We start from the raw sequence: 23073 nt of genomic DNA, 5'->3' as shown, positions 1-23073 counted from the left end.
CGTTCTTGCCTGGTCGCCTCTTCCCCCACATCTTCCATGGCCGGCTCCTCCTCTTCATTCCGGTCTCAGCTAAACCGCTGCCTCCTCAGAGAGGCCCGCCCTGACTTCCCCTCCACCTGACTGCCCGGTCACTCACCATCTCACACACTCTTTCCTGTACAGAGCTAATGTGATCTGAGGGCAGGGACCTTGTCTCTTTTATTCAATCCTTTATGCCTCGTGCCTGGAACAGTGTGTGGCTCAGAGTAGGTGCTTGGTTGATATTTACTGGAGGAAGGAAGGAAGGAAGGAAAAGCCGGCTTTCGCCTTTTCTAGCCCCTTGAGGAACCTGACTGAGTCCACGGACCCTGGGGCCGGAGCTAGGGCTCCAGGGGAGACAGTGGGGCCTGTCTGACAGTCACTGACAATTCTCTCTCCCTCAGACCCGGTGCCCCCTGCGATTTGACCTGCTGACATGACACGGGGCTTCTTGCTGACCAGCCAGCCTGTGATACCACATCAACTGTTTATTGCTGTGCTTGCGTTCACCAGGGTCCGAAGCAGGAATACCTCACCCGAGACAGGACCCCTAGCATTTCTGGTTGATAATAGGATGGCTGTTTTGAGTGTTTGTCTCTTAAACCTGTAGCAATGCAGTTAACTCCCAAAGATCCAATGAATTCTGGGTGACCTGGTCATAATTCACACAACAGAACAAAACTCTCCCGGAGATTGGGCCTGTGTTTCTTTCCGACGGGACCGGAGCGCTTAGGTTGTGTGGGACAGAACAAAGGAAAAGCTGACAACTGGTGCCAGGGTGGCGCTTTTCTATGAAGAAAAGGTGTTCCACGGCCGAGAAGGTTTGAGATACACAGAGTTCTAGACCCCGGCCTGTGAGACTCACTCGGCACACTCCTTTATTCAAGGCTCTGAGAAGTCCTGCTGGGGAGAAACTTAGTTAACCTGGGTTAGCCTGGCAGTCTAAGTCTCATTTGGCTTCAGAACCGCTTTTTCACATAACAGTTATTAATGTCTTTTGGAAGCAGTGATCTGTGGAATATATATATATATGTATGTACATATCCTATATAATAAAAGGCTAATATGTAAATCGACCGAATGGTGGAACAACCGGTCACTATGACGCGCACTGACCACCGGGGGCAGACGCTCAATGCAGGAGCTGCCCCCTGGTGGTCAGTGCACTCCCACAGGGGGAGCGCCACTCAGCCAGAAGCTAGGCTCACAGCTGGCAAGTGCAGTGGCAGTGGTGGGAGCCTCTCCCGCCTCCGTGGCAGTGCTAAGAATGTCCGACTGCTGGCTGTCAGTTGGACATCCCCTCGAGGGCTCCCAGACTGCGAGAGAGCATAGGTTGGGCTGAGGGACACCTGCCCGCCCCCCTCCCCCTGAGTGCACGGATTTCGTGCACCAGGCCTCTAGTATATACATATATGTACATATATATGTATATACATATATATGTTTTTATTGATTTCAGAGAGGAAGGGAGAGGGAGAGAAGATAGAAACATCAATGATGAGAGAGAATCCTGCACACCCCACACCGGCGATCGAGCCCACATGTGCTCTTGACCAAGAATTGAACCGTGACCTCCTGGTTCGTAGATCAACACTCAACCACTGAGCCACATCGGCTGGGCTGTGGAACATATTTTAGACAAAAAAAACAAAAAACAAAAAGTGGGTCCAGGAGATGCTATATATTTTTCCTTGAACCTGAGAAAAGGGTGGCGATTGTCTGTCCATCTGATCATTCATTCTTCTCTTGGCTCAGCATAGATTTAGCAGCACCTACCGGCTGCCACACAAGCAGATGGAGTAGGAGTTAAACACCTCACTTTACAGATGAGGAAAGTGAGGCAGATCAAGTGCCTCGGCTCAGGGCTGGGATCAGGACCAGGTTGGGACCAGGTTGGTTTGTTCTCCCCCTGACTACCCAGCCTTGTCTACAAGTGGGCTATGAGCAGGCAGAGGCCAGGCCCTGGGCATGGTGCTGTGGGAACATCTAATCCCCCACCTTCCAGTGGGCTGCTGAACTGCCTCGATCCCACCTGTGGCTGCCCGGTGGAACCCAGTCCTACCCAGCACCTGGATTAGCAAAATGGTAAGAGCCTGGGCCTCAGGTCAGGTAGCCCAAACAACCTACTTCACCCCTCCGTGCCTCAGTTTCTCCTCTGTAGAACGGAGACAATGGCAGGGATGTTGGGAGGTTAAATGAAGACCTGAATATAAAGAACCTGGCCCAGAGTAAGGGGTCAGGGGATGTCAGCCGATGGAGCAGTCTGGGCCACTCAGGCTCTCAAACAGCAGTGTGAGTAGCTGAATTTCCAGCAAAGGCTCTTGAATGGTGATGCAGGAGAGAAGAGGCGGCATCCAGGGTTCAGATCCCAGCTCTCTATGGCAGGTGATTGTGTGACCACAGGCAAGTTACTTCTCTCTCCGAGCCCATGTTCCTCAGCTATAAATTGGGATGTGGCCGACACTACTCACTGCCTATCCAATATCCATTCTTTCTTTCTCAAATTAACAAAACCCTGGTTCTTAGGTACCTTGTGCCCAAATAAAAGACTACTTTCCCCCAAAACTCTGGCAGCTAGAAGTGACCACATGACACTATGCTTGCCTGTGATATAAGCGAAAGGTGGGACTTCTAGGAGGTCTCGCTCAAAGGGAGGAGTCCCACCCTTATCACTCTCCTCCTTCCATGCTGCCCGGGACATGGAAGTGATAGCTGGGGCTCTTGCAGCCATTTTGGCCCACAAGGACAAGAAGCTGTGTGCCGAGAAGCCTGGATCCCTGACAACTCCATGGAGCTGTCCTAACTCCTGTCTGTGACATCCTTTACAGATAAGAAGAAAAAAAACCTTCATTCTGTCTACGCCACTAGGATACACAGGTTGTGTTAATTGCCTTCCTATATCTACACCCTTTGCCTTGTAACTTATTAGTCCCCACTCTCTCTGACTCTGGGCTTGGCCATTGACTCGCTTTGGCCAGTGGGATATAAGCAAACATGATCTAAGCAGAGGCTTGGGAGAGCCCTTGGCACGTGTCTGACGCTGTCTTGGTTCCTTGTGATTGCCCAAGAAAGAGCATGCCCAGGCTGACCTGCGGGAGGCTGAGACCGGGAGCAGAGCTGTTGTCCGGTTGTCTCAGCCAGGGCCACTCCTAACCAGCTGACAGCAGTCACCCTCAAACGTGCAACAAAGCCCTACAACATCCCAAGAGCTGCCGAGTGAGTCTGAGAAGACAGAATGCAAACATGTGAATGCTCCCCGCCAAGACCCATCCAGCCCACCCGGAGACTCTTGAGCTAAAATAAGTGCTTCTTGTTTTTACGCCATGGGTTTTACGGTGGGTTGTTCAACAGCATGCCTGTGGCAGCGGCGACCTGTTATTTTTCTTCCTGTGACATGTAGCCAAACCCAATCTTAACTGATACCCGAGGCCGGCAATGCCTTCCCTGCGGATGCCTGGGAGGATCAAAGAGGACGATGCATTCAGAGGGCTCGGCCCAGGGAGGGAAGTGCCCTCTCCTCTCTCTTCCTTTCCTCAGGCACGGGCCTCGCGGGGGGCTCCCTTGGCCTGGTTCTCTCTGATCCTCTCCGCCCCCAGGGAGCGAAGTCAGTGAGTACATGCTCATGCCAGTTCTAAGACGGAGCCACTGTGTGCCCACCCCCCAGGAGGGCAGGAGGATCAGAGGAGAGCACGGTGGCGGAAAGGGCCTGGGCAAGTTGAAAGTCTTTTCACGGGAAAGCCATGGGGAGTGGGGGTACCTGGCCGGCGAACCTGGAGACGGGCTCTGCCAAGGAGCTGCTGAGTCATCGTGGGCCACCACTTAGGAACCGCTCTGGGTGTCAGTTTTCTCCTCTTTAAAAGGAGGAGTTGGCACTGGCTGAACTCCAAGGCCCCTGCCAATGCCGACGGGCTTGCGTTTGACTTGTGTCTCCTCTCGGGACAGCAGAATAATGGCCCCCAAAGATGGCCGAGTCCTGGTCCTGGAATCTGGGGGTACGTTCCCTGACATGGCACAAGGGGCTTTGCAGACGTGATTAAGGCTGTGGCTCCTGGGATGGGGAGAGTGGCCTGATTACCCAGGTGGACCCAATCTAACCACCTGAGTCCTGAAAACAAGGGGACCTTTCCCAGCGGAGGGTCAGAGACCGGAGAGCCGGAGTGTCCCGGTGCCCTGTCGCTGGTCCCGAGGCAGGGGGCCACGTGCGAGGACCGGAGAGAGGTCAGCTCCCGGTGACAGTCAGCCAGGAAACGGAGACCTCCCTCCTACAACCACACGGCACCGAATTCTGCTGCCACCCACGTGAGCCAGGAGACGGGTCATCCCTTAGCAGCGGTTCTCAACCTGTGGGTCGCGACCCCTTTGGCGGTCGAACGACCCTTTCACAGGGGTCGCCTAAGACCATCCTGCATATCAGATATTTACATTATGATTTACAACAGTAGCAACATTACAGTTGTGAAGTAGCAACGAAAATAATTTTATGGTTGGGTCACAACATGAGGAACTGTATTTGAAGGGCCAGAAGGTTGAGAACCACTGCCTTAGAACCTTGGAAAGGAATACAGCCTCCGACACCTTGATTTTAGCCCCATGAGATCCGGACTGGACTCGGCCTACGGAACTGCAAGATGAGAAATGGGTGTCATTCTAAGTTGCTAAGTTTGCAGCATTTTGTTATCGCAGCAATGGGGAATGAACACACCTTCTGATTTCATGTGAAGCCTAACTGTCATGTATTGTTCACCTACTATGTCCTAGGGCAGTGATGGCGAACCTATGACACGCGTTGTCAGAGGTGACACGCGTGTCAGAGGTGACACGCAAACTCACTTTTTTGGTTGATTTTTCTTTGTTAAATGGCATTTAAATATATAAAATAAATATCAAAAATATAAATCTTTGTTTTATTATGGTTGCAAATATCAAAAAATTTCTATATGTGACATGGCATCAGAGTTAAGTTAGGGTTTTTCAAAATGCTGACACGCCGAGCTCAAAAGGTTCGCCATCACTGTCCTAGGGGCTTTGTCCGCCTTATTGTTAACCTGGCAACGGTCTAGCAGAGCTGAAATGATCGACAAGTGCCCATTTTGAAGGTGGGGACACTGAGGCTCGGAGATGTGAGGGCTCCTATTAGCCTCTGGCCGCACAGCTTGGAAAGGGTCATGCTGGATGAGGGCCGGTTCTGCCAAGCCCAGAACTGGTGCCTCTTCTCCCCTATGACCTAGAGCAGTGGTTCTCAACCTTCTGGCCCTTCAAATACAGTTCCTCATGTTGTGACCCAACCATAAAATTATTGTCGTTGCTACATCATAACTGCAATGTTGCTACTGTTACGAATCGTAATGCAAATATCTGATAATGCAGGATGGTCTTAGGTGACCCCTGTGAAAGGGTCGTTCGACCACCAAAGGGGTCTCGACCCACAGGTTGAGAACCGCCAACCTAGAGGCACATGATGACAAGGGAGCTTCCTAACCGGTCCACCTACTGTTCAGCACGCGTGGCCCCAAAGGCTGCATTCACCCCGCCAGGCCCATTCGCACAGCCCGCCTGACCTCTGCAGAGGGCTTGGGTCCCGCCAATACTGAGCCTGAGAGCGCAGCGACATAATTATTTAGGTTCTGCCGCTGGCTGCCCGGTGAGCACGGGCAAGTCCCTCAACGCTCCATGCCTTGCTTTCCTTACCTAAACGACAGGATAATGACAGGACGTGCCTCCTAGCGTTGCTGTGAAGTCATCATTAAGGACTTGGGGTGATGTCTGGTGCATAGTAAGCGCTTGGTAGATGTGAGCTATTATGATGATGAGAGGGACTGGAGAATGACCTCTGCTTTTTGAGAGCCTGCCCGTGCCCAGAAGCCTGCGAGGCACCTTGAGAACATGAGCTCAAAGCCTCACAGCGGTCCCGCAAGGAGGGGTGGCGAAACCCACGAGGAAGACGTGGGCTGAGTAACTTGTCCACGGCTACGTGCTGGGGAGCAGCCAGGCTTGATCCAAAGCCAGATTGGTTGGCCTGATGCCAAAGCCCAGACTCTTCCCGCCCCTTCCCACCGGCTCTGGAGCCGGGCAGAGGTACGGCCGCTCGGGGCTGGCGAGGGTGAGATCGTGTCCTGTGCGCCCCTGGCGGGCGGCCAAGCACTGGATGCAGCCCTGAGGACGAGCCCCGCGTGCCTGACGTGTGTACACACCCAGGTCTGCAAGGCTGCCTCTGGCTCCTCCGTCAGAGCTCAGCTTCAATGCCACCTCCTCAGCGCTGTCTTCCGACACCCGTCTCGAGGCTCGTCCTCCTTCCCGTCCTTTCTGGTCTTATTTGTTTGTGTCAAAGGCCACAGACCCTGGACAGCCAGGCTGAAACCTGGGTCTGCCTCTTCCCAGCTGGGTGACCTGCTTAGCCTCTCCCAAGCCCCGTTTCCTCATCCTTCGAGTGGGGACTCCCAGCCCAGCCTCCTCCCTCGGGGGGTCCCTGCGAAGACTCATGCGTGGGGGGCAGGAAGGCGTGCTGGAACGGCGGGGCGTGGTCCACAGAGGGCACGCCGGCTTCGTGAAGTCGGAAGACAGCTCTGGCTCCGGCGAATGCCAGGGCATCGCGAGCAAGGCCCAGTCCTTTGCCCTGAAGAAATACTTTTTCCTTTTAAGGCAGTGAGCTAGATATTTATATACCGAATTTTAGGGTCTGATTAAAACCGGCCACTGAACGCGTTTGTCTGGAAATCAAGTCCCCAGCCTTGCTTTCCAGCCTTATCAGACTTCTCCACACCCCACCTCGCTCCACGCTTCTCGGAGCCCTGCTGCAAACGCTCACTGAGCGTTCACTGTGGCGCACCCCTGTCTAGGTGCCGGAGAACCACAGTGAGGAAAAGCAGACCCAGAGGTGATGGTGTGTGTGTGTGTGTGTGGGGGGGGGGCGTGGTGGTGGTGAGGGGGGAGACAGGAAGGAAATGATCGAAGACATAAAGCAAAGACTCGACCGCAGGAACTTGAGGGCCATGGTGCTGGGGCATGTGACCAAGTCAGGAAGGTCAATGAGGATGGATTAAGGCCTAAAGGAAGGTGGGAGGCGAGAAGCATTCCAGGCGGAGGGAACAGCCCGTGCAAAGACCCTGTGGCAGAGGAGTCTGATGCTTAGGAGAAACGGGAGAACTCTTCCTCCCACCTGCCTCCTGTACTTCCCTCCCCTGGGGCACCTCCTTCTCTGCATGGCTCCACAGAGGTGTGAGAAGCCTCTCCATTCTTCAAAATCAAGCCCAAATGCCTCCTCTTCCCAGAAGCCTTCCATGCTGTGCCCTTCTTCCACTCCCCAGGAAGCAACTGTCTCTCCTGCCTATGACCTCCCTCACCTCCCTGCCCCCTCCGTGGGCCCTCACTCATGCCATCTTGTATATAGACGCTGCCCAGGTCTCATCTCCCCAACCAGGACATAAAGCCGTAAGGGCAGGAACTGACTTCTCCAATGTAGACTTAGAGTCACATGCTCCCAGGTTTAAATCCTAGTGAAGGCCATTTAGGAGTGGGACTTAGCATAAAGGACTGCTTCTCTGGGCTTCCATTTCCTCATCTGGCAAAGGGGGTACTGTGGTGAGGGCGTGGGGTGGCGGCACAGTCCCCGGCATCCACGAGAGTGGGGTGTGCCAAGGGGCTTAGAGCAGAGGAGGGGGAGGGGGCGTTATGATCCAGAAAGCCTCAGGGATGGAGGGCTCACAGGGCCTTAGACTCCCTTAGACCCGAGTTTCCCAAATTTGTCTGATAGCAAGAACCATTTGAGCCGCTTGATAGAAATGCAGATTCTCGCTTACTCCTGGGGTTCTGGAACGGAAGTCTGGGGCGGAGTCCAGAACCTGCATTCTGAAAAGCTCTCAGTTCGGTGGGGAAAATGAGGCCCAGAGGGAGGGGTGATCTTCACGAGTGTGATAGGTTGGACCAGTTGCCTTAGCCCTTCCTCTCTGTGACAGGATTATGCACCCACACGCTTTGCCAAGTAACTCGGCAGGACTCACTTACTGTGGGCGACTGCACCGCAAGCAGAGACATGTGTTTGTGAGGCGTGGCTTGGCCCGCCACGTGTGCTCCCACCATTCACCAGGAGAGAAATAAGCCTGGGTGGCTGCTGGTCCAACGAGAATGAGGAGACATATGGAACAGACTGAATCCAGCCCACGTTCTGGAGTCCTGCCCGGCCCAGCCTGTGCAGATTAGCTAAACTCTAGCTGACCCACAGACTAGTGAGTGAGAAAACAAATGTTTATTGTGGTAAATAACTGAGTTGTGAGGCGTTTTTGTTATGCAGCATTATGGCAGCAATAACTGACTAATACACTCAGGTTACCCAGCAGATGAATGGCAAAGCTGGGATTCAGACTCAGGTTCCCTGCTCCTAATCCAGTGCTAGTGTCTTACTGCTTCTGTCCCTCAATCCTGAGGGCTCCTTGGGCACCGTCCTCTCTGGGAGCCCCTCACTTCTACTCTGCCCCACCTCTGTTCTCTGGGAGCTTCCAGCTCCAGACAAGGGGGCTCCATTCCAGTAGCCCAGACTCCATCCTTGCTGCTAATATGCCGAGGCTTCTTGAGTAGGCAGTCCCACCCTCAGGGCTCCCAAATGGATTCAGGGAAAGCCTCCCTCCCCCCTACCCCTCCAACCAGGGAAAGAAATCCAGTGGCTCTGGGGAATTCTAGCTTCTCCCAGTTGAAAAGAGTTCCCTCCCCTCCACTCCCACTGGGAGCCTGGCTTCCCTACCTCGGGGCTTTGTCAAGCTGGAGACCTCACAGCGGAGGCTTGACAACCTGTTAGGTGTCTCTGCCAACAGCTGCTGGCTTCTGAGGTTCTCTCAGATTGCCCACCTCGAGTCAGCTCCACCCGGACCCCAATCTGAGCGGGACTTAAATGCACCCATGGCCCTTCAAGAACTGCAGGCACACGCTCAAAAACATGCCCGCTCAGCCACAGCGATACCACAAACATTCACAAACAAAACCACACCACTCCTTCTCAGACACAAACACACAGACAGGCAAACCACGGTCAGACATACAAACTCATGTTCAAACACACCCCCTCCACGTCCCTCAGATCCAGACACACCCACGCTCAGGAATGCATGTGTCAGTAAGAAGACGCACGCCAAGGTCACAGGCAATCACACACACACACAGTCACCCAAACAACAGGACATACCCACACCTTCTCCAAATATACTTCCTCACACGCACACTCAGACCCACAGTCACACTTAAGTCTCCTTGGACATATATACCCTGGATTTAGTCCAAGCACTGGAGTCTGTTAGATCTAGTTAATTCCTATCTCGTATCTTCCTGCTTTGTGACTCTACTTTTCTGAGCACCATCTGTAAAATGGGGACACAGATGCCTCCTACTCAAGGAGACCAGGGGCTGCAGTGAGGTCAAGCTTGGAAAGCACCCCTCAACCAGGTGGAGCTGGTTGCCCTCTCTCCTTCCATGTCCTATGCATGCCCTCCCCACTCCTGGAATTCCATTTCTTTCGATGGCTCTCTTCAAATTTCTACCGGGCCTTTAAACGACAGGTCAAATCCTGCCTCCTGTGGCAAGCCTCCCCACGCCTCCACCTCTGGATCCCCTGAACAAGAAGCTGGATAGTGCACTCATTTTCTTTCCTGAAGCCTGGCCACCCTGGTTCCTCCTTGGACAGGGCCCAGATCACACTCACAGCAGGGGCCTGGCGAGGACTGTTGAGTGACTAACTGAGGGACACAGTCACAGTGGCAACCACAAAGTTTTCAACCCACAGGAACCGTAAGGTCCTTGAAAGTCTCACGTTGCCCTTGGCTGGGGGATGAGGCTGCAAGTGTCTCCCGTACGTGGCCACATGGAGGTCCCCGTGACCCTGAGGACAGTGGTCTTGGTGGAAAGATGGGACCGGGCACCTACGTGGAATGGACTGAGGGGAAGTAGGGGTGGGGGGGAGACTGCATCGTTTGGCAATGCTTTTTTGCTGTGAAGGAAGGCAGGGTGGGAGATGGAGGGCGGCATGGCGTCACAGGAAGGATTATTAAAGGTGGGCGTAGGGAGAAGGGTTTGGGTGGAGTGAGATTGGAAAGGGCTGCAGGTTCAAAGAAAGCACCGTGGGAACTGCTAGAGGCCCACCTTCTGCTGTGCCGGAGACTGAAGTCAGGCTGGAGAGAACATGCCTCCTTTGTGGCTCGGGGACCCCACATGACCAAGCTCCTTCCAGTGGACGGTGCACAGAAGCGATGGTGCACCTCTGCCCCCTTGCTTACAGCCCTGTCCCTGCCCGGGTCTCCTCCCTCCCGCCCCAACTGCAGGCCGGAGCACAGACATGCTGACTCTGCGTTGCCCACGGAGGCAGGTGAGACAACAAGCCGGGAGGGGCCCATGTCCCTGGATCTCCAGCGATCAGGGCTTGCCCTGCGAACCTGACTGCTCACTCCTGGACCCCTACGTGAGAGAGAAATGCATCGCTGTCCCCACAGCCACCCAGCACTGGGCCATTTTGTCATAGCAGCTTCACTTTCACTAATACACGTTCAACAAGTGGCAGCAGTTATTATAAACACCACGACAATGGTTAACGCTCTCCCAGGTGGCAGGCTCACACACACAGCCTTTGAAGAGCGGAAACCGCAGGTGTGAGGGCGTCTTTCACGGAGGCTGGCAGGATACCCAGTTGGCACAGCGCGGCGCCCGGCACTGCCCCCGGAGCCTGCCTGGGAAGCGCTTACCTGCTTGGTTGGTGGTGATGTTCACGGAGGCGAACTGAGGGGAGAAGGGGCTCTGGTCGGTGACGCCGTTCACGGCCTGGATCTCGAAGGTGTACTGGGTGTGGGCCAGCAGGTCGCTGATGTAGATGCGGGGCTCCGTCAGGCCCAGCTGGCGGGGTGCATACTGCACGTTGTCCCCACAGCGGGTGCAGGCGCCCCGGCCGGAGCCACAGCTCTTGCAGATGATGTTATAGACGAGATCCTCCCGGCCTCCGGAGTCGCGGGGCGGGGTCCACTCTAACATGAGTGAGGTCTCGTTGACGCTGGAGATCACGGCCTGGGGTGCAGAGGGGATGGCTGGGGAGGGGGAGGGGGAGGGGTGCCGGTCAATGGGGGCTCTGGGGGTATGTTTCTGCCCTGGCTCCAGCCCACGCCTCCCAAAAGGCTTCCTCCAAGTACTTTCCCCTCGTCACCCACCAGAGAGATGTTTCTAGAATATAACTCTAATCCTGTTGCACACCCTTCTCCCTAGACGTCAGCCTCCTCGGTGTGTGTTACCAGGGACAGTCCTTTTGTGTTGGGGGTTTTGCCCACACAACATCTACTTCCCCTTTTCCCTTATATCAGAACCCGATTTTATTCAGGTGGCAAGACGTCCAGCCGAGAGACTGTATTTCCCAGCCTTCTCTGGTGAAGTGCCGACTATGGACTGTAGCGGAAGTTGGTGGTTAGGACCCTTCCTTAAAAGGAGACAGCCGCAGAGTATCCCTCATCCCCTTCCTCCTCTCTGCTGCCTAGAACATGTGTGATGGCTGGCGCTTCGGCAGCAATGTTGGACTACGAAGAGACCTGAGGGATGGGAACCACCGGCCAGGAATGGCAGAGCAGGAGAGCCAGGTTCCGAGAACCCCATGATTTACCACGCTCTCCCGGGACTGCCTATCCCCGGGCTTCTGTGAGGTAGGAGAATAAACCCTGATGGTTTCTGCCACGGGGGCCAGCTCTGTGACCAGCAGCTGAGTGCCATTCCTGTGTGATGCGGGGGCTGTAACACTGCCCTCGGAGTCACCCTTCCTTAGAGAACCTCGGCCTGCGACTCGGGCAGCCGCTGCCAGGTTAGCCCGCCGGGCAGCCTTTCCTGCCACAGACACCACCTGTGTTGGTTCTTTCTCTGCCAACCCTGCCATTGTCTGTCCTTTTGTAAATCCAGACCTTGACTGTATCCTCCCTGTGACTTCACGGAAGGGGGTGAGGAGCCAGATGCCAGCTCTGTGGCATCTGCACGTTGGCAGCCTGGCCACCCCAGGGACTGCCCCCGATGGTCCTTTTCCAACCACTCTCCCTCCCCCTCCCCCCTGCAGGTCCTCCTCACTCAGGAAAGGCTGGCTGTAGCCGGACAGCCGCCCGGCCTTCGCTCTGGGCTTTTCTGCAGGAGACTGTGGACTCGGCGTCCCCCTCAAGGGGCCCCCGACGTACTTGTGCAGGGCATGTCCAGCGGGTCCAGGTCTGCTCGGTAGTAGCCGTTGCGGCAGACACAGTTGGTGGCCCCTTCCGAAGTGGTCCGGCTGTTGATGGGGCAGTGGGTGCAGGCCTCGTCCCCTTGGTTGGCCTTGAAGGTTCCAGATGGGCAACCTGGGAGAGAAGACAAAGAGAGGCGCCGAGTAAACCAGTGGGCTCGGAGAGGACCCCGCGTCTCATGGAGGGGGCACGCAGCATCACCAGGGGCCAGGAGGCCTGTGGAAGGGGCCATGCAGCGTCACTGCTGAGAAACACCATCAACTGAAGTTCATGGGGGTCTCCACGCCCCAACGAGGCAGCCCTAGCTGTGCCCAGGAGGTTCCAGGCACCTGCTTTCTTGTCTCTAAAGCTGTCAATGCGTTCAGCTGGGCCCCTGGCAAGCCTTCCTTACCTGCTCCAGGTCGGCTGTGCCACAGCTCCTAGGAGCAACCCTGACTTCTTAGTCTGAAGACTCTGAAGAGGCCTATGGCAGTGCCCGGGGCCCAGTCTCGCTTACCAATGGCTGGTCCTGGGTTCCAGATGATTGAGATTACATTCCAGTAGGCAGGCCTTAGCACAGTGCAGAGCATGGAGAGAGGCAATTCGGTTAGCAGGCAAGGCCACTGGTTTTGGATGCAGACAGACCTGGGTTTGAGTCCCAGCGTGGCCTGGTACTAGCTGTGTGGCCCTAGACAAGTGGCTTAACCATTCTGAGACTCAGTTTCCTTACCTGTAAAATATGACTCTAAGGCCCATTTCTGCGGGCCATTGTGGGCATTTGGCGTAAGCGTGTGAAGCACATGACATGAGGCTTTGCACCGTCTAGGTGCCCGATGAATAGTAGCGGTTATGATAGGCGTTTGATCAATTTACTAGATAAAAGGCTCCGAAGTACCGGGGAGAGCCTGAGGAGGGCAGCGTTTGCACTTGGTGGGCACTGAGCCATGTGGGATCTCACAGGGTCTTTGGCCTTCTTCCCTGCTCTGGGGGATGCTCAGGATTTGGGTTCAGGCCCGACAGCTCAGGGCTCAGGTCCTACAAGAGGTCACCACTCCTGTGTGGGCCTGTGTGCCCTTCCTTCTGGCCCTGGCTTGGGAATCAGGAGGCCTGGGCTCTAGGCCCTGCCCCTTTCCTGGCCTGTTTCTTCTTCCACCCACTGGGGTTCATAATCCCCGCTCTGCTGTGGTGCCGTGGGGGAGATCGTGCCAGGTGTACGTGAGAAGGTGGACAGGGAAGAGCTTTGCAAGGGGCAGGTTCCTCCCTGGGACGAAATGCAGCTAAACTGTCCACAGGCCTGCACTCTCACCTGATCACATTCTGTGCTGGAGTACCGTGTGAGCTCTGGTCAGCAAGCCCACCTCTCCGAGCATCGCTTTCCTCCTATGTAAACGGCTAACATACATTTATTTCCCAAATCGTTTTTCCAGCCGCAGACTCCAAGCGTATCTTTCAAGTCCAAGGCTTAGGAAATCACTCATCAAGGGGTCTCCTGGCCCTGCTCTCGGCTCCCCCAGGATCGGAGCGATGTCTGGTTCGCAGCTCCTCCCCGTGCCTAGCATGGAACCTGGCGCTCAGGCGCTCCATCTCAATACTTCTAGACACTGCCTGCTTACGAGGAAAGAGCTTGGGCTTTGGCGGCCATGCACGTAGAAAGGCAGTGAAGAGTGGTGGTCAGCATGCCGGCTGCCTGCAAACCCCAGCTCCACCGGTGCCAGCGGTGTGACCTTGGGCAAGTCACCTAAGCTGTTCCCTCACCTGTGAAATGGGAACAATAGTATCTACCTCCTAGAGTCGTGGTGAGGAGGACATTTGGTTCATTTAGGCAACAATGCCTAGAACAATTCCTGGCATTATCAAACTAGCTGGTTCAAATACCAATCCGCTGGGTGACCTCAGACAAGTGGTTCAACTTCTCTGAGCTACAGTTTTCTCATTGGTAAGAGCATCTACTCCCTAAGGTGGCTGTGAGTATTGCAATCGATGAGCAGTACTGGCCCAGGGTTGGGAGGGGTTGGGGGTTGCAGCTGCAATCTCAGGGCTTGCCGCTAGAAAATGCCCCCCCGCACCCCCGCCCCGGCCCCACTTTGCAACCACCCTAATCAACACCCCCCTGATGATGCCACCCTGACCAGGCCCTGTGGGGGTCTCGGAGAAGAACCCGCTCCAGCCCAGTCTTTAAGGAGCTGCCAGGCGAGGGGGAAGACAGACTGACACACCGACCAGGTAGCCTGACACCAGCAGGGATGGCCGTGGGGTCTCTGGGGGGTAGTTAGGCTTCCATCGCACAGACGGGAAACAGGGCTCCGGAGCATACCGTGCCACGGCGGCTTTTATCGAGTGCCGATGAGATGCTGGCGCTGTTCTACGGACTTAACTCGTAATAACTCATCCAAGCCTCACCAGCCCATGACGGAGGTGACGTTACCCCCCGTTTTCAGATGGGGAACCAAAGCAGAAGTGAAGTAACTTTCCAAGGACGTGGGCTTACAGTGGCAGAGCTGGGATTCTATGCCAGGTGGTCTGACTCCAGGGACTGCTTCCCTAACCACCACACCACACCACCTTGATGTGACTCGAATTGCGTCAACGGTCCATGCGTGCTGAGCAGGGGCTGGCAGCTTCTGCTCCAGGCATCTGTCCAGGACTCTCTCCACTTTGCCGTGCTGGCTCTGGGGCCCCCACGTCCCCCTCCCTTCCTTCCTCCCTCCCTCCCTCCCTCCCTCTCGTCTTCCTCTTAGGCACCAACCTTCCCCTGCTGGCTCTATAAAGGGGCAGCCCTGGCTCTAGTTGAGCAGCTGACCTCTCTGAGCCTCAGTTTTCTCTGCTGTAGAATGGGAGCACAGGGCTCCTGTGAGAGTCTAGGTCTAGGACCATTCTGATAGATGCCAAAGGGTTTTGGCTCTAAGACCAAGATCCTCCTGGCTCCATGTTTAGTGTGTCTCTTCCATCTGCTGGTGATTCCCTGGGCCCAGCTGAAGTGGCTGCCCACTCTCCCCTCCGTACTGTGCCAGCCCCTCCATCTGGACCGCCTTCCCGGCTGTCCTCTCCCATCACCAGGCCCTGGTCCCTCTCAGACACCCCAGGCTGCCTCCTCCAGGAGCGTTCTCTCATTAGGAGTGCTGCCCAGCCACCCTTGGCCCTCCCATCGGGCATCTGTGGTTTCTGTATCTCTTGGCACTGTGCTTCATGAAACCCTTTCTCCTGTCATTCCTCCCGCTCCCCCCTGCAGCCAATCAATTACCACGTCTCCCCTCCCCAGCAGTGCCCGGTCCTGGCTCTTCTTCGCTGCCCTCCCACCCACTCTTTAGCTTCTTCTGGCCATCTGGCCTCCTCCTGCCTACCCTCCAGGACCAGCTTTCCAAAGTGTAAGCCTTTCTGTGCCACTGACTAGTAAAAACCCACCTTGGCTTATCATGGAATATTATTTGGCCCTAAAAATGAATGAAGGCCTGATTCATGCTACAACACGGGTGAAGCTCGAAAACACTGCTTAGTGAAAGGAGCCAGTCACAGAAGGCCACACAGTATATGCTTCTACGCCGATGGAAATGTCCAGAACAGGCACACCCACGGAGAGAGAACGTAGATTAGCGGTTGCCAGGGGCTGGGGAGAGCAGAGAAAGGGGAATGACGCCATGGGTAATGGGTTTCTTTCCTGAGGTGATGAGAACGTTCTAAAATTGACTGTGGTGATGGTTGCACAATTCTGAATACACTAAAAGTTACTGACTTGTACAATTTAAATAGGGGAACTGTATGGTATATGAGTTCTATCACAATAAAACGGCTATTTAAGAAAAATTCACAATAGCCCCCAAGCACCTCAGGCCCCCGGTGCCCCCAGGGCTGGCACATGCCCATCTCAGTGCCCACTAGCCAAGCCTGTGCCTGATGGTCTACACAGTCAACTGCATAGGGTGCCACCCCAAGGCCCCCCTCCACACCTCCGGCCTTTGGTGATCCTGTCCTTGTTACCTGGAGTGCCTGCCCTTTGTCATAAGGTAAAGTCCTACATTCTTTTAAGACACAGCGCAGGTATCACCTCTGCAGGAAAGTCTTCCCTAAGATCCTAGGCCGGGTTGAGGTGACCATTTTAATTACTTCCTTGTGAACCTGCAAGTACCTGGCTGGACTGTAACCTCCCAATTCAATGCCGGGTACCCAGTGGGCGATGGGTGGATGAAGGGAGGGGCTGGAAGAGCATCCAGCTCAACCACCTTACTTGACATTTGAGGAAACTGAGGCCCAGAGAGGAGCAGACACACACGGCTCTTCTCTGATCTCAGCTATACTGTGCGACTCCGAGGTGTCCTGGGGCCTCAGCTCCCATCAGCCACCTCCTCTCCCACGGAAAGAGGCCTGGGGTGGCTGCCATCCACAGAGCCCGGTGCCCTAGGGGCCATGCTGCTCGTAGCTTCTCAGCTGGGAAGGCACCTGTCCCGCCAACATCTGAGTCTCGTACGGAAGTGGGAAGAAAACAACGAGACCTGAAGACACAGACTCGGGCAGCGGTACCCCTGCCAGGAGTGTGGGCTCAGGGGCACCTGCCGTCTCTGAGACTCAGTCCCTCCAGAGAGGGAGCTGACGATACCTACATGGGACAGACGAAGTGAGAGTCTCTCAAAGGGTCTCCCTGCCCACGATCCTCCACGATCTGATGAGAATGAGTCGGACCCACCACACCCTGCTCCCCACCAGGCACTAGAACGAACCTACACACCTCGCCCTGGCCCATAAGACCTGCAAGGTTGGCTCTGCTGTCTTCCTGCCACTCCCCTCACTTACTGTGCTCCAGCCCCTGGTCATCAAGAGCGTTCTCACCCAGGGCCTTGGGCCATGCTGTACCCCCTGCTCTTCCCGTGCCTGATCCTTTTCATCCTTCGGGGCCCAGCTTCAGTGTCACCGTCTGGAGAGGCCTGCCCTGGCCATCCTGACTAAGTGATTCTCTCGCTACGATGTCTGTCTCTGTTTCCTTCATCACAATTTTGTAATTACAGCTGACCCCTGAACAGGGCTGACTGTAGAGTCAAAAGTTATAGGCAGATTTTCAACCACACGGGGGAGAGGGGGTTGGTGCCTCTCACTCCCTCGTTTTTTCAAGGGTCCACTGTATATTAGAAAACAGCGTATAAATGTGTGCGCCATCTTTCCCCTGCATTGGAAAGACCTGGAGAGGAACCAGGTTTGTCTGGTCTCATTGGGTCCCTCGCTGGTGGGACAGAGTGGTGGGAACATAGTAGGTGCTCAATATATATTTGTTGAATGAACAAATATACCCCTCACAGGAGGTTGTGAGAATCAGATAAGAAAGTGGGTGAGGAAATACTTAGTCGAGTCAATACCAGGTCTGGTGCCACCACTATCATCTCAGTGTCCCCCGGCTGCATGGATGCTCAGATCCCTCTCCACTGCTCATTTGTTCTCCCCAAGGGTCTTCCCAGGGGCCTGCCCACGGGGTGACCTACTCATCCTAACGGCAAGCCCCGTATCCTGGAAACAAACACCCTTAGTCTCGGGCAACCGTGCTGTGTTCTTCTCCAGCCCCATCTGTCACTCTCATCTGTTTGCAGTTCCCTCCATGCCCTGGCTGCACACACCTGTCCCTTTGCCTGAACGCCCCCCGCCCCCATCATCCTGTGCCCTGGGATTGGCGAATCTGACCTGTGCACCTCTGGGAGGCCTGCCCCCCACTCTCCACAGCAGATAACGCAGACCTCCACTGAGCACGCCCGACACATGCTCCGTAGGCAGTGATGTGCTGGTAAATAGCTGACTGGGGTGGGGGAGCCAAGATTTGTTGTATTTGCTGATTTCTGTGCTGTAAACGCTCCCACCAGGGCAATTTGAGATACCTGAGCCGGGAAGAAATGCCCACCGTTGGCTCTTGTAAGCCAAGCTGGCACAGACCACCTCCATCCCACCACTGGACCTAACCCATAGGTGACTTCTCTGTGTTTTGCCCACTGGTTGGTGAACCCTGGTTGGGGTAGGGGCTGGGTCTTTAATCTCCACATGCCCAGCACCTAATGTAGGGTTTGGCACATAGAAGGTGCTCAGTTAATTCCGTTTTCTGAATGAAGGTAGGTCTGTCTCCCCACTGGACAGTGAGCAACTTGAGGGCAGGGACTGTGGGTTTGATAGGCTCATATACACAAGCATTAAGAACACACAGCAAGTGCTATATAAATGTTAGCTATGCTTCCTCACCCAGCATGCAAGGACAATAATCATTCCCATTTATCACGTGTTTCCCAGGTGCTGGGCCGAGTGCAAGTGATTTACATGGGTTTTTCTCACTAAATTCACATGAGCACCCACGGAAGTACCATGAACACCCCCCTTTTTACAGATGAGAAAACGGAGGCTCAGAGCGGGGGAGTGACCACGCCAAAGTCACACAGCTTCCAAATGGCAGAGCTGAAGTTTGACTGCAAGTCTCGTAATTCCAAAGACCTTGTGCCCAGGTACAACCGGACACAGAAATCACCGTGTGGTGGAATATAAGGACCGGAGACCATCTTGGGACGGGGCTTGAGGGAGTCATTCAGCAAGGGAGAGGCAAAGCCTGGGCCCCAAACACAGGACTTGGGGCCAAAGCAGCCAGCCAGCACCCGCCTTCTGCTGACGCCCAGAGCCCTGGCCAGGCAACTGCAGGGGGATGGCAGCCGGCCGGGGAGGAGGATTACAAAGAAACAGATTTTCTCCCGCCTGCCCCCTGGGCTCCGGGGATAGGTGATAATTGACCGAGTGAGCCCTCAGTCAGGCCAAGGCAGGGCTCCATCTGGGCCTGGCACGGTGGGGCCGCTAATTGGCACTGGGTGATCCTCGAAGCCTCCCTGGTTGGCTTGCTGCTCTGCTCCCCCCTCTCCTCCCAGAGACTCCAGTTTACTCCCCAAAACGACTGATGCTACAATGAAGTCAAAAGCTCGCGGCCCAGAGTGGCCGGCTCCGGGGCGGGGAAGAGCTCTCTGTCTTCTGGGTGTCTGGTGGCCCTACCAGTGGTTCTCAACCTTCCCAATGCCGCGGCCCTTTAATACAGTTCCTCATGTTGTGGTGACCCCCAACCATAAAATTATTTTCGTTGCTACTTCATAACTGTAATGTTGCTACTGTTATGAATCGTCATGTAAATATCTGATATGCAGGATGTATTTTCAGGGGTCGCGACCCACAGGTTGAGAACCACTGCTAGGCAGAGGCGTGCTCACCGCAGTTTAGCTCCTGCTACTGAGAACTGAGCAGGAGGTCGGGTGACATTGAACCTGGGCATGGACTGTGGAGCCAGCTGCCAGGGCTAAGTCCCGGACCTGCCTCTTGCTGACGGTGGCAAGTTACTTAACTCTGTGCCTCAGTTTCCTTGTCTGTATAATGGGGGTAAGGATAACACCGACGTTGTATTTGTGGAAAGATTACATGAGGCAACAGAGAGAAAGCACTGGCAACAGTGCCTGCCCGCCCGGCTCACATGAAGTGCTACACGTGTTTGATGTTGTTGTCCTCAGTTATTCTTGGCCCACCACCTGCTATGTGCTCAGCCCTGGGGATGCAGAGACAAAGATACAGCCCCTGCCCTGGGGACAGTGGGTCCAGTTGGGGAGATTTATTAAGCCCCTATTCTGTGCCAGGCACTGGGACATTGAGACAAAAGGCCCAGGCCCTGCTTGTAAGAGGCGGGGCTAGAACACCCTCTTTTAACCAGCCCGAGTGCTGGCCACTGTGGGCAGAGGGGCCAGGGGCTGAGTTCTGGGCTCAGCAGTGCCAGGTGGTATGAAGGCAGAGGGCATACTTTCCTGCCTTGGGTTTGGGTCGGGGAAAGGAATTTGACTGCACAGAGGAAAGTTCTGGCCCAGATCAGGGAGGCCCGGGCTCAGCTGCCCTTGCAGCCCTTGCTCTGTGAGCCCTTGCTCTGGGCTCGAGTAGGACCATCTCTACGACCTCTTCCGGCTGCAGGACAGGCTCAGGCACCCAGCCCTGGGCCCTACGTTCTCCTGAACCACAGAAAAACTGATTTGTATATTTTCTGGGGCTTGTGCAGTGCACATGCCAGGGCTGAGCCTGTGTTGTTCTTGTGGCTAAGTGGGCGGGGCTTGGGGTCTCCCTCATAAAAGTGGCTTTTGCCTTTTGCACGCTTCTTATTTTTGCTGCTGAGGTTGAGCCAAGGGGAGTCAGTCCCTGGGGCTGGCTGGGCAGGGTGCCCGGTCCTCTGTGCCATGGGCAAGGCCACGCTGGAAGCAGGCGGCAAGCTCCTGGGATAGAAGGAGCTTCTATCCCTGTGGCTAACATGCGCCTGCCCGGTGCTAAGCCAGGAGTTTCCCTTGCCCATACCCTCGCCCAAGGTCACTCAGGGAGTTAGGGGCAGAGCCTGTGCTCCCATAGTCCATGTTCTCTCTCACACCTGCCTCCAAAGCCCTCAGCGTTCCTCTTCCCCTCTTCCCTCCCCTGAAAAGGGGGGCCCTGCCTGGCCAGATTACGTCCAGGGAGCGCCTCAGAGTCATTCCCCTGTGGTGGTAGCTCCTACTGGGACCACCCAGGGGATGTCAGTCATCTTGCCCCCCCCCCCATCTTCACATACCCAGGACCCCCTGCCTGCCCCTGCTGGGCCCTGGGCCCTGTGGATCCCCGCCAGCAGCTGGCAGGACTACAGAAGTCAGAAGGCACTGTGTTAACACACCTCCTCTTTGCCTGAGCGGGAAGCCCAGGGCCTCCCCAGGCCAGACTCCACACCGGCCATCTGCCGAGTCCCTCCTCTGCTCAAGACCCTGCAGTGCCCCCTTGTGCCTGGGGTGCATCCAACTCAGCTCCCAGCACCGCCCAGCTGGGCCCTGGGACCTCGTCACAGGAGGCAGCGTCAGCTCCCCGGCAAGCTGTGCTCGGTCACTTCTGGGCCTTTGCTCAGGCAGTTCCCTCGGCCGGATACACTGCCCCAGCTCCGGCCTGGCCAACTCCTGTTTAGCCTTCAAATCTCAGCTCCAGCCCAAATCACCTCTGGGTCCTTCTCCTAGGACTGGGGTTTGGGGCCGAGCCACTCTGCATATGCCCTGCGCGATTATACGATCCTAATTCTCTGCCTCTGCGCCAGGCTCTGAGCCGGGCTGACAGTGGGAATCCACAGTGTCCGGCGCCGCTCCGCTTCGGTGTTGGGCCGAGAGGTGACGGACAGGAGGTCTCTGGAAGTGTTTGCTGACTGACGGAGGCTCAGAAAGGTGGATTATTGTGCTTGAGGTCGCTCATCTTGTGTGTGGACTGGAGATTTTGTTCTAGGCCTCTGGAGCCCCCCAGACCATGTCAGAGCCCCAGAACCCCTCCCTGTGCCCCCAGGGAATGGCTGTCAATGCATCCCACCTTCATCATCCTTCTTGGCATTTCGTTAACATCTGTCTCCCCATGTCCCACCTTCCCACACGTCCAACTGTGAGCCCCATGGGGACAGCCACCTCTGCCCACTGGCACAGAGCAGCCCTGTAGATCCCTTGGCCCCAAGACTGGAGTAACCAGAACTTTCATGACCACTGTGTCTCTTGACATCTCCTCCCCTGTTGCATGTGGGTGTGAGGGGGTGGCAGAGCTCAGTCTCCTGGGGAAGTCAGACCCTGCACCCCACAACCTGCAAAGGCAGGTGAGGGTGTTTCACGCCCGGCCCTTCCAGCCCCTGGATCCTATGTTGGGCCCCCAGTCTGGGCTCTGGCCTGTCTCCCTTCATGCTATCCCCACGTAGGGGCTGGGAGCTCCCACCCAGCAGGCAGCCCCATTCCTCCAATTTCCTCCCAATTAATCAAGCTCTGAACTTTTTAATTATCTGCCTGCAGGGTGACTCCCCACTCTGGTGAAGCAATTAAGGACATTTCCAAGTGCTGTGCCGCTGCCGACCAGGCCTTGATGGAGGAGGTGAGCGGAGGGAGGGGCTGGTGACAGGAGGGGTGGACAGGAATCCCCCTGGGCCATGGGGCTGCTGGGAGGCTGTCCTGGGGGCCTGGCCGGGCCACTCAAGACATCTGGGGCAAGACTGTCCAGGGCGACCCCCAGTGTTCACTCAACGGCCCTTTCTCTGCAGCTAGACTCTGGCTTCACCCAGGCACTGGTTAGGTGCTTTACAATCTCACTGCATCCCCACCTTGACCCTCAGAGCAGGAAATAGAATTATCTCTATTTTACAGATAAGGAAACAGAGGCTCAGAACCATTAGGCAACTCCAGAGGTGCAACTGGGATTTGCAGCCAGCTCTGGGTCCACATCCACTTCATTCTATTGTCTCTTAAAGATCGGCAGGGCCTGCCCACGTGCCCAGGAGCACCGAGGAAAGGGGTGGGTCAGGGGGAGCCTCTGGAGGAGATGCCACCCAGACCTGAGGAAGAACGCAGGCTCTCCCCCTGCAGGGCTGGCGACGGGAGAGGGCGGTGCAGGCAGTGGGGACAGCCGGTGCGAAGGCACAGAGGCGTGAACGGCACGGTGTGTGCCTGGGGAGCTACATAGTTCAGGATCACCGAAGCATGAAGTTCGAGGCTGAAAGAGGTGAGAGAGGAGGCTGGAGAGGCAGGTGGGGTCGGGTCATTGGAAGTCAGGAGAATATTCATGATCTTCTGGTTCAAGCTTCTCATTTATGACTACAGACGACATGAGTCAGACGTGGACAGTGACTTGCCTAAGGTCACACAGCAAGTTCGCGGCTGGTGGAGCCAGGGCTGTTGCCCAAGAGTCCTGATGCCCAGACGGGCAGGGAAGGCAGAGGGGAGGAGGAGTGGCAGCTGTCAGATCACTGCGGTAGCCTCCTGCCCGGTGTCCTGGCTTTTGCCCCAGCCCTCCCGCCTCCCCTCTGGCTGTGGTCTGCTCTCAACATATCAGCCAGAGGGATCCTACAGAACAG

The 23073-nt window shown here is 55.7% G+C and overlaps 1 protein-coding gene across 1 annotated transcript in view; it reads right to left on the bottom strand.

Annotated features, from left to right (window-relative positions):
* EPHB2 (EPH receptor B2) overlaps positions 1–23073 on the bottom strand; it is a 144947-nt gene that overhangs the window by 28635 nt on the left and 93239 nt on the right. The window contains exons 4-5 of the mRNA XM_023758325.1: positions 12192–12347; positions 10737–11072 (exon numbers count right to left, since the gene is read on the bottom strand). Coding sequence (XP_023614093.1) covers positions 10737–11072; positions 12192–12347 — 492 coding nt within the window. The remainder of the gene's footprint in view (positions 1–10736; positions 11073–12191; positions 12348–23073) is intronic.

Source organism: Myotis lucifugus, unplaced genomic scaffold (assembly GCF_000147115.1).
Source record: "Myotis lucifugus unplaced genomic scaffold, Myoluc2.0 scaffold_128, whole genome shotgun sequence".
NCBI lineage: Eukaryota > Metazoa > Chordata > Mammalia > Chiroptera > Vespertilionidae > Myotis > Myotis lucifugus.
Note: the sequence above shows the minus strand (reverse complement) of the source record. Positions and strands in the feature narration are given on the sequence as shown.